The sequence below is a fragment of the Nesoenas mayeri genome, assembly GCF_963082525.1.
Source record: "Nesoenas mayeri genome assembly, chromosome: 23".
In the NCBI taxonomy this organism is placed as follows: Eukaryota; Metazoa; Chordata; class Aves; order Columbiformes; family Columbidae; genus Nesoenas; species Nesoenas mayeri.
In genome coordinates this window covers 2133281-2149806 of record NC_137574.1, presented here as the reverse complement: position 1 = coordinate 2149806, position 16526 = coordinate 2133281, and the positions used below count along the sequence as shown (strand labels likewise).

General features: G+C 57.1%; 1 protein-coding gene across 1 annotated transcript; it reads right to left on the bottom strand.

Annotated features, from left to right (window-relative positions):
• Positions 1 to 1866: 1866 nt before the first annotated feature.
• CDKN1A (cyclin dependent kinase inhibitor 1A) lies at positions 1867 to 6355 on the bottom strand. The gene is made up of 3 exons (XM_080358264.1): positions 6349 to 6355; positions 3779 to 4188; positions 1867 to 3237 (listed from the first exon to the last, which is right to left on the bottom strand). The coding sequence occupies exons 2-3, from the start codon at positions 4179 to 4181 to the stop codon at positions 3188 to 3190; spliced, it is 453 nt and encodes a 150-aa protein (XP_080214390.1). The 5' UTR covers positions 4182 to 4188; positions 6349 to 6355; the 3' UTR covers positions 1867 to 3187.
• Between the last annotated feature and the right edge of the window lie 10171 nt (positions 6356 to 16526).

Genomic DNA, 16526 nt, shown 5'->3' with positions numbered 1-16526 from the left:
CCCCCTGCCCTGGGTGGGTGGCAATGTCACCAGCAGCCGCTGCGCCGCCCCCACGAGGGGCTGTTCTGTGTGGCAAAGCCAAAAAAATGAGCGGAGGAAACCACGACGCCCTGGGCCATGTCTGATGGTCACAGCTTCCAGCCCCCCGGCCACTCCAGCCCCTTTTGCAGTGCGAACAGCAATTCTGCTAAACCCCAGTGTGTGCTGGAAATGTGGGAATTGGCCCCAAAAGCGTCCCCTTCACCCTAAAGCATCCACAAGCAACATGTGGACATGAGAGGGTCTCAAGGAGCCCCTGGAGCCCCACAGGACACCCAGCAAACCAGGGACAGAACCCGGGTGCCTTTACAGTGGTCTCTATGGGAGCACCAACACCCCCCAGCAGCTCCGGGGGGCAGGTGGGGGCGTTGAAGGCAACAGGGAGCCCCCAATTACCTGCCCACCACACAACAGAGGCACAGAACAAGGCGGGGGGGCTGGGATGGGAACCACGCACCCCCCAGCATCACCAGTGACCTGCCGCCCTGCTGCCCCCAACCACAGTCACCAAGAAAATCCCCCCGGCTCACCAGCTGTGAGCAAAACCTCATATTTCCCTTGCTTTTCTATTTTTTAAAGCGATACACAAGCTCTCCCCGGAACAGCAAGTCTTACCTTCCCCTTGTGCCCAGAGGGACCCTCAGTTTCGGGGCGCGGGGGGCAGCGGGGCTGTGGGGAGGGATGCGGGTCCCGCACCGAGGGCACCCGACCTGCCCCGAGCTCTCATCTTGTCTCTTGCTCAAGGCGACTTTCCGCTTTGGGGTTACGCTCAACTGCCGGCGCTCACACGTTTCCTGTTTGCTGCCTCGCGAGCGGGGTGCGGGAAGGACCCACATGGGGTCACCGTCCCCCCAGTTCCCCAGATCCCAAAGCAAAGGCGCTGCTGGTGTCACCGGGAACTGCAGCAGAAGTCCCCATCGTTTCCTTGTTTGCAATGGGCTGCCCAAGGCGTTTTGTGCACAGGAAAAGCATCAGAGAAACAGCAAATGTTACTTTAAGAGTTCAAATAACCCACACTACAAGACTATAAAGCCACAGATTATAACATCCCATCAAAGACAGAGCAAACCTGAAGAATACACTCTTTGGCCCCAAATGTGGAGATGTCCCCCCACTGTGCTGCTCGCACTGATGTTGTTTCTGTCCAAGGCTCCTGCCTGAATTATGAAATGAGCTTTAGAAGCAGCACCAAAGCCACAGTCTGCAACCGCTCCGCTGTGCCAGGGCAGGAACCAGGCCACTCACATGCATTTTTGCTCCAATTCAACTGCAAAATGGGAAAAAAAAAACCAAGTAAAATCTTAAAATAATAAGGTGAAATACAAAGTGTTATCGTTAGGTTATAATTCAGATTAATGCACTGGCTCACAGGCTGGTGCTCTGCTCGTCTCTCCCCATCAAGCTGCTGGAATCTCTCACAGGAACCAGCTGCACCCCATCACACCCCCCAGCTCCCCCTCTTTTACCGCTTCACCTAAGGAAGCCGCAGCCAACTCGGGTGCAACACTTGGGCATTTGTGGGCAAATTCAGGGCTCAGCTGTTTCCTCTTTGCTCTGAGCAAAGCGGGTCCCTCAGCCACCCCAGCCCCTCATCCACCTGTGCTGATGATGTTCTACCTGCACTGATGCTGTTCCACCCAGCGCTGTGACAGCCCCGTCCCACAGCCAGGATTGTGCTGCAGCCTCCTCTGCTCCCCCCAGCCCAGGGCTGCACCCCCACAGTGACCCCCAGGCCCCCTGAGCATCCTCCTCCCACAGCCTGACCCAGCACGGTTATTCCCATTAACACAGAGACACCAATTCCCTTACACAAGTGTTTATTCAGAGTTCACTTACAGACAAACAGGGATTTCCCCTTCACCCCCCACATACACTTAATAGCAATTATTTTTTAATATATATAAATAAACATTTAGTGCTGAGAGCTTGCCAGCTTCTCTGACAGCAAAGTGCATGGCGGTGCAAGGCGGGAGGCTGACCCCGTCCCTTTTCTGCCTGGGACCATCTTGCACCAGTTTCCAGAGCCCAAATCCACCAGAGCAGGAGATGAACCCCACAAAAGTGCTGAGACCTGACAGTGTCGAGTCCTTCAAGGGCAGGGACTGATCCTTCAGCGCTGGGAACGAGCGGCATTCGCTCCAGGACATCACTTGGTCCCAGAGGCCATCGAAGACAGAGCCAGGTGAGGGTCCTCTCCCCCCCAATCCCAAAGGAGAAAAAGTCCAGGAAAAAAGCTACAATTTCATCTTTCAATGTCATCCTTGCTGGTGAGCAGGATTCCTTCCTCCCTCGAGCAGCCCAACCCGGCCAGGTCCCCAGCGCGGTCAGTGCTGAGGGAGCAGGAACAGCAGGACAAGCAGCACCACTCAACAAGCCAAGAACAAGGTAAGGAAGTGGGATTTTGGGTCAGCAGAGTCCAGGGAACCCCGAAGCCTCCCAGGCAGTGTTGGTCCCACAATGAGCCCAGCGCTGGGGACCTCCAACTTTGTCACCAACTGATGGGTGACAGCAGCGGTGAGTCACCCAAAGGGAGGGGCTGCCCAGGGACAGCGTTTCCTCCCCCAAGCAGCTGTGGGGAGGAACAGCCCCCACGTCATTGTTATTCTGGTTCTGCGCATGGACCTGCCACCCCGGGTCCATCCTGCTGGGAACAGGACACCCCCATGTGCCAGCAGCAAGGGTGGCCTCAGGGCCAGGCTGTCCCAGGGCACTACGATCCATGTGGGTGACTCTTTCTTAAAGATATCTGGTGCCACCAGGTGGCTGGGACACAAGTGTCCTCTATGGCCAGCCCCCAGGCAGGGGAAGGACCACAGCAGGACAGCGCAAGGATGCTGTTTGGTCCCACCAACACAGGGTAGAAGACACTTTCTTGCCTGCAGGCAGGGAAACACCTTAGTCCCACCGGTCCTGTTTCAGTTCTCTGTCCCCTCCGTGGGGCTACAACCCTCGACGTGGGCTACTCCTCTACATTGCACACAGTGAAGGTCCCTCAGGACCCCCGAGCTACTCATAAATAGGGAATTACAGACTCTACATTGATTTGTACAGACAGCTTGCACAGTCCAGGGTGGGGGAAAGAGCCACAGACACCCCCAGGGCACAGTGTCAGCAGCTGTTCCCAATGGCAGAGCTGAGTGCCACCAGGTCACGGCTTAGGCTTGTTGGGGACGATCCTCCGCTTGGAGCTGTAGAAGTCTGGAAGGCAGAAAAAGAGGGTTGGAAAGTGCCCCCAGCCCACCAGGAGCAGTGGGGGGAACAGGGAGGTGTCCCCAGAGAAGCACCCAAAACCTGGCCCAGGTGGACTGGGTTTTAGAGCCACCCACCCACCACCACGTGTTCCTGGAGACAAGAGCCTGTAGGTGTCCACTTTCTCTTCTATTTGGTCTCACCTGCATTCCCACCCAACCCTTGACCTCAGAGACAGGCTCAGGCCATGGGAACGGAGGGTCATGAACTATTTTGGGGCATCTTCAGCTATAAGACCCAAAAGCCTGATGTGAGCCCCCTGCCTCACCCCCAGCAACCAACAGGCAGCCAAGTCTGCAGCCTCTTCCCCTGGGAAGATGGACTCTGCTCTCCCAGGACAGCGATGCATGGAGGGTGGTCCCTCCCCATGCCCAGGAGCCAGGCAGGGCTCTTGCGCCCTTGTCCCCTCCATCTGTCCCTACCAGGGAAGCCATGACACCAGCAGTGCCACCAAACATGCATGGAGTGCCACCAACCCTCCAGGCCTCACCTTTGATGGTGCTCTGCCCACGCTTCAAGCTCTTTGGGGAACCAGCCCTATGAATCTCCAAGCTCTGCTGAGACTCCTCAGGGCAAATCCTGCCAAGACGGCTCTTGGGGGAGACCTTATGGACCAAGGAGCTCCTGCTCTCACCACCGGTGATCTTGACCAGGCTGCGGACCTCCTGGGGTGGCTGGTCATCCAGGAAGACCCTCTCCCACTTGAAGTGTCCTTCCAAGGGGGTCTCCGTCTCGAAGTCGAAGTTCCAGCGCTGCTGAGCTTCTTCCAGGTTTTGCCTCAACAGGTCCTCAAAGTCATTCTGGAGCTGGTCATGGTCCACGGGGCCAAAGAGGTTCCTGCACACCTTGCTGCTGCACGGCAGCTGCCTGGCCCTGCTCTGAGACAGGGGCATCGTGGGGCTGGGAGGAAAACACAGCGAGTTACGGGGTGTTGGGCAAACCGCGGGCAAGCCCAAGGGCTGGCACATTTGCCACCACGGCAGAGCAGGTGGTGGCCAAGGTGGGACAAGCTGGGTTGGGCTCTAACGCAAGGCAGCCTGGAGCGGACCTCTGCCCGCCCGCGCTCATCTTGGACTCGGATTTGGGATTTTAGTGGTGCCTTGGGCAGAGGCCAAGCTCCCACTTCCACGCAGGCACAGGGCAAGTTGGCACACGGGCAAGTGAAGCAACAGGATGTTTTTCTGGCCAGTTTCTTCATCTCAAGAACCCAAGGAAGCCTTTTAAGCAATTGCAAGAACATGCCACAGGCTTGACCACTTTGTTAACCACCCTCGTTAGCTGCAAGGAGCTGTTGGGTAACCGGAGACAAGACCCTGTTTGTTTGTTTTGTTTCAAATTGGTGCCAAAAGCCTTGACCTTCACGGTAGGTGGCAGAGCCTTTCCTTCGAGCAGTCCCTCCCTTCCACATGTGTGGGGCTGATGGATCCCTCGCACGGCTCGTGGTTATGAGGAACCTCCTTATCAGAGCAAACAACACTCTGGGATTTGATGGTTTTCAGAGCTAAGGCTCGACCCTGTTTAGAGAGCTGTGCTCACCAAATCTGCTTTAAAAATAATAATAAAGTATTCACAGAAATAAAATCCCTGTGTGCAAGACAGCTTTGTCATTGCTCGCACAACCTGGGACCCCCAAAGCCAGGATCACAACAGACCCCTGGGCTTGCACCTCCCAATCCTCAATCATCCCCACAGATGGGGTGTCAGCCTCTTGTAGGAAATACTTCTGCCCAAACTGAGCACCCCCAGCCCCTCCACATCGCCTGCACCACATCGCCAGGCACACCCCCCCACAACACGCGGGTGGGCAGCTGGAGCCCCTCCATCTGGGGGGCTGGTGGGGCCACGTTCCATCCCCAGGGCCACCCCAACCCAGACTGAGCATCTCTGAGTAAAAATAGACATGCAGTTTCCTATCTCCTGGCAGCGCATGAGCAGGGTGACCTCACCGCCAGGCAAGTCCCAGCATGTCCAGGCAAGCCCTGGCAGGTACCGGGTGGGGGACAAGCGGTGACACCCTGACCAGTCTCCCGCCAGCCCTCCCCGCCGGCGTTGGGCGCCCATCGCCCTGTCCTCGGGCCACCATCGCCCCGTCCTCGGGCCACCGCCATGGCCCAGGTGCCACCCGGAGCCCCACGCTGGAGATAACAGCGTCGCCCTGACTCATGGGTGCAGATTGCCAAGAGCCACCAAATAGGGAAGGACAAGGGCCAGGTCACCGTTCCCTCCCACGAGGCTGGCATTGCTTTCAGCAGCCTCTCCAAAGCCAGAGCTTCAAGGTTTCTTGCAGCCCAGCTGGAGAGGAGCCCCAGGAGCTGCCTAAGGAGGTGACACAGGTGCACGGTTGAACTAAAACCTCACCCAGCCGTGCTGGGAGGTGACGGCGCTCCCGGGGACACACATACACCCTCACCAGCCCCACAGGCACCTGCAACACCCGGGACCAGTTACACCAGTTGGGGCAAAGCTGGTGAAGCAGGAGGGGCTGGGAGCACCCACACCGGGGGGGATGGAGCCGCAGCCGAGGGGACCCCACGCCAGGGGCTTCCGCGGGGGAAGGGGCAGAGACCGCCCCGCTCATCACAGGAATGAGCCCGCGGGGGCTATTCCGGAGCCCTCGGGAGGGGGTATCCGCATCCCAACCGCGGAGCGGCCGCCCCCACGCAGGGATGCTCCGCGCCGGGGCTGCGCGGCCGCGCCCCGCACCGAGCCCCGCAGCGCGCCCCGCCACCGCGGGGGGGCGAACTCAGCCCGGACCGCGGCTCCGCGCCCGCCAGGGGATTGGCGGGGGGGGGGGCGGGGGTCCTCATCGCCCCCTCCTGGGCACAACCACCCCCGGCCCCGCCACCGGGAGCGCCTCCGCTCCCTCCTCCGCGCTGGGGCCGCGGCCACCGGGGCGGACCCGCCGCCCGCTCCCGCTGCGGGGCTTTTCCCGCTCCCCACCCCCGAGCCGGACACCGGCGGCCCCCCCGGTGACACCCCCCTAGTCAACGGCAAGGGAAGGAAGGGCCGGAGCCACCGACCGCCGCTCCCGCGGGGCCGCCCCGGTGCCGCCGCACTCACCGTCGCGTCTCCCGGCGGCCGGTGCCCGGCGCGGCCCCGCGCTTTATACCGCGGCGGGCGGGGCCTCGGCTGCTCACCGCGTCACCCGGGATTTCCCTCCCGCCCCGGCCCGGCCCCCGGGGCAGCCGCCTCCGTCCTTGTCCCCGCACACGTCCCCATCCCGGTCCCCGTTCCCGGGAGCGTGTGCGGCCGGGACGTGCTGGGACCCGGTCACCGAGGGCGGGGACGTCCCCTGGTAGGGGATTCAGGGACCCCCCATCACGGGGTTCAGGGATTCCACTGTTTAGGGATGAAGTGACACTCGCAATCGGGGGTACAGGGACCCCCCTTTACAGGATACAGGGACCCACTTCCTAGGGGGTACAGAGACCCCCCCATCGGTAACCCCCCTAGCAGTGGGTGAGGGGATCTCCCCATCAGGGGTACAGGGACCCCCCCCATCAGGGATACAGGGACCCCTCATTAGGGGTACAGGGACCCCCCATCAGGGGTACAGGGGTGCACCCTCCCCATGGGGCGATGTCTTAGAGAGCAGCACTTTAGCTGGCTGGACGGGGGGTGTCCCCACTGCCCCCCAACTTTCCTCCCCACCGGGTCACTGTGGGAAGGGGAACAACGGATTAAGGAAGGGGAGACTCAGCCCCTCTGGATACCAACCTCGAAGCCACCCTGGGATGATGCTCCCCAGGTCCCCGGGCACTGCTCACCCCCTCCTGGGCCGCACACGCTGTCCCTGGCCTCTCCTGCTGCATTTTGTCGCGGGGTCTGGTTCTGCTTCAGCAGCTGAACCCGCAGCACCCGGCTGTGGCCAGAGAAATATGGTTTGGGGAAGGATCTGCTGGTGCGGGTCTCGGGCAGGGATGAGGAGGAGGAACAAGTCCGTGCATGTCCTGCAGGAACCTGCGGGGAGGATTTGGAGGGATCTGTGGCTTATCTGGAAAATGCGTCCAAATCCACAGGCAGGAAAGGTCTGAACCCCGGGCAGCTGCTGCCGGGGTTAAACTGACGGAACAGGGGGCACCCACCCCCATTCCCTGTCCGTGGGTCTGTCCCTGCCCCACAGCACAAGAGCTGATGCCCTTGGAGTTTTCCCAGGGCACGGGGGGGCCGCATCCTGCAGCACCCCCCCAGCACAGCGTGAGCTGCCCAGGCACTGCGGGCACCACCACTTGGGCAGCAAGGATGCAAACACGTGCTCCTGCGGGGCGCAACAAGGTGACAACACGCTTCCAAGTGACAAAGACCAAATTAAAGTGCTCATTTGGGAGACCCCAGCACCCCCAAAGGCCCTGGAGCTGGTGGGTGCTGAGCAGGACTCTTGGTGTGCGAAACACCCGTGTGTTGCCCGGCTGGACCAGCAGCTTCCCAGTGGCCGAGCAGCTGGAGAATATGTTTGGGCATGTTTGCTGGAGGCTGCCCAGCGCTGCGGGAGGGTTTCCCATCACCCACCCTCCGCCACGGCGCTGGCCCGGCCAAGGGGCTGTGCTTGGGTGCGTGGTGGCTGCTCAGCCCCTTGGCTGGGACGGGCACGGTGGGATGGGGAGGAGAGGAGAAAGAGGGATGGGAAACGTGAAAGCATCCTGAGTTAACATCAACACTGCAGAGAAACCATCCTGCCAAAGCTGCGGTCTGCACCCAAACGCTCCCAAATACACCCTGTCTTTCCATCAGTAACACACAGGGAGAGGAGCGGAGGGGCTGGAAAGCCTTTCATCACGGGGATAGTGAGTTTTGCTCCCGGTGGCCAGGAGCAGCGTGTGCAGCCGCACTGCGGAGGGCGGGATGCAGCAGCAGATCGGATCGTTTCGGCGCCGGCTGCAGCTCGGTGCTCAGCTCCCTCGGGATGCGAGGAAGACGCGCTGGGCACCAAGGGATGGGCATCACCCCTGGGCAGCGCAGCCGCCAGCTGCGAGCGGGACCCTCGGGCGGAGCAGCATTGACCCTGCTCGCCGCTCAAATACGCCTTTATTTTTTAATCCAGAAAAGCCCCCCGAATATGCAAAAGGGAACGGGAACATCAAAGCTTTTCAAACGAGCACCCAAAGTGCTGGAGGAAGGAGTGGCCTCGCTTGTGCAACCCGCGGCGGACTCCAGAAACCGCTGATGCAAGAGCGAGGATTAAAAAAGCAAAGTGATGCGAGATACCGACCAGCCCGGCTGGTGCGAACATCCCCGGTTTCACGGGGAACACATTCCGGGGCAAAACCAGCCACAAAATTAATCACACATCCATCTTTTCTCTTTTTTCCTTTGGGAAATCAAGTCTGTAAATATCTCTGTGATTTTTGGTGGGGTGGGGGATTGGTCCCTGCACCCCGTGATGGGGAGGGAGGTTTGGGCTGGTGCAAACTCGGCTCTGGCTCCTCATCCTCATGCCCCCGAGCTGGGAGCTCCAGCTGCACTGGGGAGACCTCAGGGGTTACTGGAAATGGGAAGTGGGGAGAGGAACGGCGCCGGGGCTGGGTCAGACGGTCCATGGTCAGTTCTGCAGCGGCACCACCAGGAGTAAAAAGGGGAAAAAAAAGTGTGATTAATACAGAAGGCGGCGCAGGAACTCAAAAAAAAATCCCAAAGGTGACTCATGTTCGGCCCCAACAACACACAGTAGTAGGAGGTTGGAGGCGCGGGGACCAGGATCAGATGGATGTTTCCTTCTCACTCTCCACAGCCACCGTCGGAGCTGCCGCCTCCCCTCGTCCCCAGCACCAAAGAGGTGCCCAAACCCCCACCTGCGAGAATCCGTCCTTATAATTTGCTTGCAAACTCCATCCTAATGGCTGGAAGCAAAAAGGAATACATTAAAGAAATTTCCTTAAATAAGGAAAACACTAAATATTAAGCAAGCAGACGTGGAGGGAGCGGACGCCGCTGCAGACGCGGATGCGAACACGTTGTGCGTGACTCAGCCCGTCCCCAGCGCCGGCGCGGCCGCGGTTGCATCACGGGAACGTGCCCGAGCACATCGGCTCTGACACCCGGTCTCATCCTCTGCGGGGACACGAGGGGCAGCCGGGGGGATGCGGGCGGGGGGTTCAGCGCGGGAAACGCTTTGAACTGGGGGAAGGAACGAGGGTCTGGATGGTCTGGCCGTGGGCGAGGAGGCGGAGGATGGGGAGAGCAGAGCCACGTCGGGTCATCCTGACCGCAAAGTGAAGAGCCAAACGTCGTGCCAAGGATGGAGCGCGGTGCATTTGATGGGCTCAGAACCGGTTTAAATGCACGTGAACGTGTAAGGGTTTTGTAAAGGCTGAACACAAAATGTCGTTAATATCTAAGAGTATAATTGACCTGGAAATGTTTTCCCAGACACAGGCTTGCCAGCTCTGCCCGCAAAGCAGAGCGGTGGCGTGGTTCTTCAGCCAGCTCTGCCCCGCGGGGAGGACGTTTGGAATTCGGGGGCTCAAGGTGTGTGTGAAGTTTTTTTTTTGGGGGGAAACATAATATTCCTGGTAGATCAACCATTTTAGGGGGAAGAAACAGCCAAGAGTTGGGCAGTCGGGCATCCTTCAGCCCACTCGGGACAGGGTTGCAATGACAGACCAGGGCACACGGGATAAATGTGAGCTCTGCAAAAACCTGAATCTCTACGCAGGGAAACAACCTGAGAATGGGGGAACTACCATGGGGTCTCCACCCCAGCACAGAGAGCGGGGACGAGCACGACCCTGCTCAATTTGGGGCTCAATCCTGCAAAACGCACCGTCCTACAGCCCACGGGTTGGGCCGGGCTGTCACCCCCTCCACGGGACACAGGGCGACTGTCCCTCCCCAAACAGCTTTTCCTGGCAGGAACACCCATGCAGGTGTGAAACCCCCGGGCTCACATTGACACACACTGACCACAGGGGTAAGAGAACAAACCCCGAAATTCCGCGGGTTCCAGCATTAAAAACCCTCTTAAGCAAGATTCAAATCTCCAAGATTATTGGTTTTTATTATCTCTACTAACAAGCTTTTTTCTTTTAAGTGGGCAAGGCGAAGGCTCTTAATGAAACACTCACGCTCCAGCAGAAGTCTAAATGAACCCAGTGTTGGGCTGAATGGCGTTTATATCCCGGCAAAGGCTGTTTTCCCATCAGCTCTTTGAAGTGCCCAATTAAGTGATTTTATACTAATAGGATTTTCCCAGGAAAGAAAGACAAGAATGACAAAACACTGAACGCTTGATTAACTCTGCCCCTAAAAGAACTCAGATCGTGTTAATTGACTGTTTCCCCGCCATACACAGCCCTTGTTCGCTCCATTTATGAAGGCATTTTGATGAGACCCCGGACCCAGCAGAGTGGAAACCGAGTCCCACCGAGCACAAATGGGGGATGAGACAGTCCCTAAAACGGGGCCTTTGCTTACTGGAAATACTCCTGGATGCGGAGCCAGGCGATGAATCGGTCGCTTCACTCGGCCCCTCACTCATTTTCATCCATGATTGTTTTTAGCCCCATTCATAGTCATTAACGTAATTGCTTCACTGACTTTCCATGAGCAGCTTGGAGGCTTTGTGGGTGTTTTTTTTCGGCTGGCAGCAAAGAGCCTTATTGTTCGGTGCCCGGCGAGGGCGGCAGGGGGTACCTGGCTTCGAATTCGGGCTCGTTTGCCCCTTTATTTTCTTGCTGCTTCACCTCATTGCCCACGACCCGTGAGCAGGGCAGGACCGTGCGGCCGGCCGCGCTCCAGCCTTTTGCAGAGCCCCTTGTGGGGAATAATTCAAAACATGCCAAGGTTTTTGTTGGCAGCCAGTTGTTCTCTAGAGGGAGAGGAGGCATCCCAGGGGGATGGCAGCAGGGGGGGACAGGGACATCTACATTCATTCCTGATGGCAAGAAAGGTTTTGAGGTGCTGGAGCAAGTTGAGAAGGGAACGGAGCTGGTGAGGGGCTGGAGCACAATGTGATGGAGCGGCTGAGGGACCTGGGGGTTCAGCTGGAGAACAGGAGCTGAGGGGAGACCTTCTGATCTCTGAACTGCCTGAAAGGAGCTTGGAGCCAGGGGGGTCGGGCTCTGCTCCCCAGGAACAAGCGCCAGGAGCAGAGGAAACGGCCTCAAGTTGCACCGGGCGAGGTTGAGGTTGGATTTGGGAACAATTTCTTCCCCAAAGGGCTGTGGGGCATTGGAACAGGCTGCCCAGGGCAGTGCTGGAGTCACCAGCCCTGGAGGGCTGGACAGACGGACATGAGGTTCTCAGGACATGGGGCAGTGCCCGGGGTGGGTTATGGTTGGACTCCATGATCTTGAGGGGCTTTTCAACCAAAACTATTCTGTGATTCTACAATTCTCCAGGCCCCACCAGGAACTTCAGGCAGGATTTGCCGTGTGGGTGGGAATAACCAAGTGGAGTGTGAGGCAGATTCACTCCCGTCCACACAGCGCACAAGATCCTCGGCCCTCCGCAGCTCTGGGTGCAGCCGGGCCCATGGGAAAGCTGTCAACCGATGCTACTTCTCCCCAGCGGGTGACACGTTTGGCACAGCACTGCTGCTGAGGGATTTACTGCTCCCAGAGCCGTGGCTTTTCCTGAAATCCATCAGGAGCAGGATCCGGCCCTTTATCACTGTGAAGGGGGTGAGCACACCGAGCTGTTGACTAACGCTTGCTCACCGCGCGTGCTTTAAAAATAATCTGCGGTTCGGCGGAGCACCCTCTGCCCGGGGCAGTCGGACAAAAGGACGGGGCGTCTGCGAGGCGAGTCCCTCCGCTCCCTCCCGTGTGTCACTCCCGCGACCTGCTTGTGCCGCAGCTTTCGTTATTCCCTCGGGCACGGGGTCGTGATTCACTGCGCCCTTGTGCTGGGAGGCGAGGAGTGGGGCTGGGGCAGAGGGGAGGGCAGATCGCACCCATGGAACTATCAGGAAAGTGATGCCCGAAATGGCATGGGTTGCGAGGGCAGAGCACAGAATATGTGTCCCAGACAGACAGACAGACGGCTGTCTTTCAGTGACTCGCGCTGGCACACGGTTCTGTGCGGAGCAGTGGTAATGGGAGGGGACAGATGTGTGTGCACAACTTCCAGTAAAGGTGACGATGCAACAGCCACCACCTAGACGCCGGGGTAAGGGTCGATGGCACTTCGCCTTCTACGTGTCGCTCGTGCCGAGCAGCATTTCCTGGAGCTGGGGGTGACGGAGCAGCTTTCACCCCCCACGGAACCTGCGCCGGCTGTGACAGCGAGCGCCGGCACCAAGCCAGGCCAGACCCGCCGATGGGGACACACTGGTCCCGGTGCCGCGGGGCAGCTCTGCTCCTTCCACCAAACACGGATCTGAGCCGGGGAGTTCCAGGTGCCACTATAAACCCTTTTTCTTTCGGTTTCAGGCTCCCTGGCTGGTTTCTCTACCGCCCTGCCAGACTCCAGCTTACATCAGGGAAAGGAAATGTGCTGTATCATGGAGCTGCTGTCAGTAGCACAAGAGAGGCTGGAGATGGTTAAAAACGCCCCATGTGTCACCCGCCAGCAGGGATGCTGCTCCACAGCCCCTCTGATCCTCCTGTAACAATTTGAGCTTTGTAGGAAACAGATTTACAGATAATAAACTGCAATATACTGCAAAGAGAGGAGGGAGGTTGTGAAACATCAAGACCTGAACTTGTAAGTCAAAAACCACCCAGGTTTTGTCAAGCAGGCAGCAGGAAGAATTATTATTGGCAGGAGCAGTAGCGTAACCACACCTGGAGCCTATCGCTCGAGCTGCGGCAACCTCCTCCCAACAAGCCGCTGCGGTAACGCATGAAAAGCCCATCAATCCAGCGCCAGGCCCCACAGCGCTCAGCCCAGCCAGCGGGCGTCCCCGCTGACCGACCGCGTTTTAATATGACGGCAAATAACGTTGGGATTAGTCAGAAATGAGTGATTGCAAACATTCGAGGGCAAACACCAGCGGTGAGCCCTCCGCCAGGCTCCGGGCCCGGGCGGCGCAGCGGGGCTTCCTCGCCGCGCCGCCGCTGAAAATTGCAGAATTTGGGCAAAGCGGTGTCTGCGCGCGGCAGAGATAAGGCAGCTGTCTCACAGCTGGCAGGAGCGATGTGCCAGCCGGCTCCGTGACACCCAGGGTGACACGGTGCCCCACCCTGATACCACCGCCACACCCTGAGACCGGGGCCGCCGGCGGAGGCTGCGGCGCTGCCAAGGGCCTCGCGCACCGCGGCACACGGCATCGCCGCGCCGCTCTACCAGCGTCGTTGTGGTGCTGTCGCACACACCGTCAGTACATCCCAATTGATCAGTGTGTGTGTGGTGGCTGGTGAAGCACCTGAAGGTGGGACAGTGTGACTGTGGTGGTGACAGGATGAATTCTGGGGAGCGACATCGCTGAAATCAGCAGCAGAATCCAGCTGGGAAGGAGGGACGTTTCCCTTCCCACCGGGATCCCTCCTACAGATCTGACAGCTCCAACTCCTCCTGAGGACGGAGTAGAAACGCCCCTCGAATCAATGCGAAGATTTGTTCAACTGCAAGTTATGTCAGCTGCTAAATTATTAAATAATAAGATGAATGAATCACTTGGGAACATAGCGTTCCCATTGCATCGTCTATTTTATATTTGTCTGGACCTCGTGTTTATTTTAGTCCACAACAGTATTTGTTTGAAGGGCACTAACAAAACTTAACTGAGGGCAGCATCGCAGCAGAACTTCAGCAATTAAACAGAAAAGCCAGACGGTGACAGGATTTCCAGGAAGCCAGAACGCTCCCGGCGCGCGGGCGGGGATGCTGCTGCTTCTGCTTTGTTAAACAATCGCAATGGTCACACCAAGCAAAAATTGTCTTTATTTTGCGTATTTTTGGCAGGTGTAGGTGTGAAATCGGAGCTGGCCAGGATTGAGCAACAGGGGAAGGGAGACCCAACCTGCCTCTACACACTTATTGCCTCGTGCTGAGATCTAAGGTCGAACTGGAGCTACTGGAATTGCACCTTCTGCCCTTCAGCCTTGTTTGCTAAAGGGGTTGATGCTCATTTTTTCACTTTATTTTGAAGCGGTGCTGTGCTACATCAGCACCAGAGCAGGATGACTCATGACGGTGAGTTTAGCTGACGTCCTGGGACAGGATTTTCAGGGTATGATTTGAAGACGGGTACGGGGACAGGGATTAAAGTTTGTCAACGTTTCAGATGCTCGGCGGAGCTTTGCCAGGAGACATGTTGCCACCTCGTGGCGATGAGATCACAAGCAGGAGAAAGTAAAACTGGGAAGTGAAAAGAGGAGAAAAGCTGCAGAACTGCCAGGGCACTTGTCACTCCTGCTCACACAGCAGGTAGAGGCATCACTTGCCTTTTATTTTGCAAGTGAACTTCAGCAGCTCCCCAAAAGCACCTGAAACATGAATTTTTCAAGCAGAACCCCTGTCAGCGCTCACTAGATTGCAGTTTCTCACCCAAGCAGGACTCTGGTGTGCTGAACCTCTCTGCAGGTCGGTGGAACACATCCCATTGGAAGAATGAACATATTTAACCTCTCCTGTTTCTAAGTGCAAGGCACATTCTTAAAATCATGTTCTCCGCCATAAACAAAGAGCATCTACATAAAAGAAATAAATCCCTTTCTTTGCAAAACCACTTGCCACAATGTCAATAGTGCTCCCAGTCTCATCACCCTCTCATAGAAGCAAAGTGGAAACATTAAATCTGAGAACTTGTTGCATTAAACGTAACACTTACTAATTATACCGTGGGAGAAGCACTGTGCACAGCCACTACTTATGTATTTCCCATCTTTAGAAGTTGCTAATTTTGTTCCCAAGGCCCCACCTAGTGACATAAACACAGCAGTCCGCTGTGAACAGCAGCACTGATCCAGCTTCAGCGCCAACTTCATTCAGCTGAAGAATAAAATCTGACATCAGGAACACAAAACTGATATACAGAGTTCTGCGGGCTCCCTCACACAAGAAAACCACAACCTGCTTCCCCACAGCAGGCAGTCTCCAGCGCCTTGGATTCGCCTTGATAGCTTAAACTACTGCATGCCACTTGTCCCCTTTGTTCCCTCCCTGTCACATACCCACAAAAGGAAGCACCATGTACAGAGAGCTGCAGTCCTGCAAACCAGCCCTGGCAGCCGCAGCACTGAACACGGGCAGGCAGCTGCAGGTGGCACATGACACCAGCTCAGCGCTGGCTGCCGCTCCACCAACACAAACATCCCCAAGCAGCCGCGACATTCTGTGAGCAAACCACACAGGGAACAGGCAGACGGGGCCATCGGCTGGCGGGGACACCCCGACCTCTGCTGGGGAGCCGCGATGGTGCACAACGCCAGCTTCCTCAACTCCTCCTCAGACACAACAGGTTATGAGAAAAAAAGGCCTTTAAGATAAGGTTCAACCATAAATAGTACTTATTAGTTTAAAAAGAACAAGATGGAAACATCTCTGCCTCAGCTGCTGTGACAAACAGTGTGCTGCACATCCACCCCCTCAACACAAACCCTCCCCGGGTAGCACAGGAAACAGCAGAACTTCTTTCCATTTACAGCGTTGTCAGAATCTTGTCCCCGCCTGGATACCACAGTGAAGGAAATTAAACACCGAGACTGTTGACAGATTTAATCTAAGTGCACAGGATTGTAACTGATGGAGCTCCTCTTGGATACAGAAAAGCAGGAGCCGTTTGGCAGCCAGGGAGCTCTGCTGTGCTCCAGCTAGGCCACAGTTTTACACTCCGGGTGAAACCTTCATGCAAAGCTTCAGTTTACAGACCTGCAATTTCAAAACCGAGATGTGAAGAACACCTTATGTTGTTAGCAATCCACATCCAGGATGCAAAAAACCAAACAAACAAGTGGTGAACCTTTCAATCTCCAGTTTTCTGAGCAAGTGTGATGGAGCTCACCACAACGCTAGAAGCCAAGCTCACTTGGGCTGGATTTGTAATGCCAGCCTTAATGGCAGCAAGAGGACAAGGCCCTGGCTGTTGCCCAGATGTGTGAAGCAGTGGCAGGTGATGGGTTCCCCACAGCAGCTTTGAGCGGCTCTCAGGGGTGTTACCGTGAGACACAGCGAGTGTCAACTCACCCCATGCTGCCCAGCACATTTCACTGGAATCGAGTTGTACCATAGGACCCAGCGCGTTCTGCAAAGTGAATGTCTACAGCAGGCTCTCGAGTTAAATACTGAACAACAAGTTGTAACCAAAACTTTAATCCCAAGGATCTCACAAAAGACATTTTACAAGTGACATGAAAAAT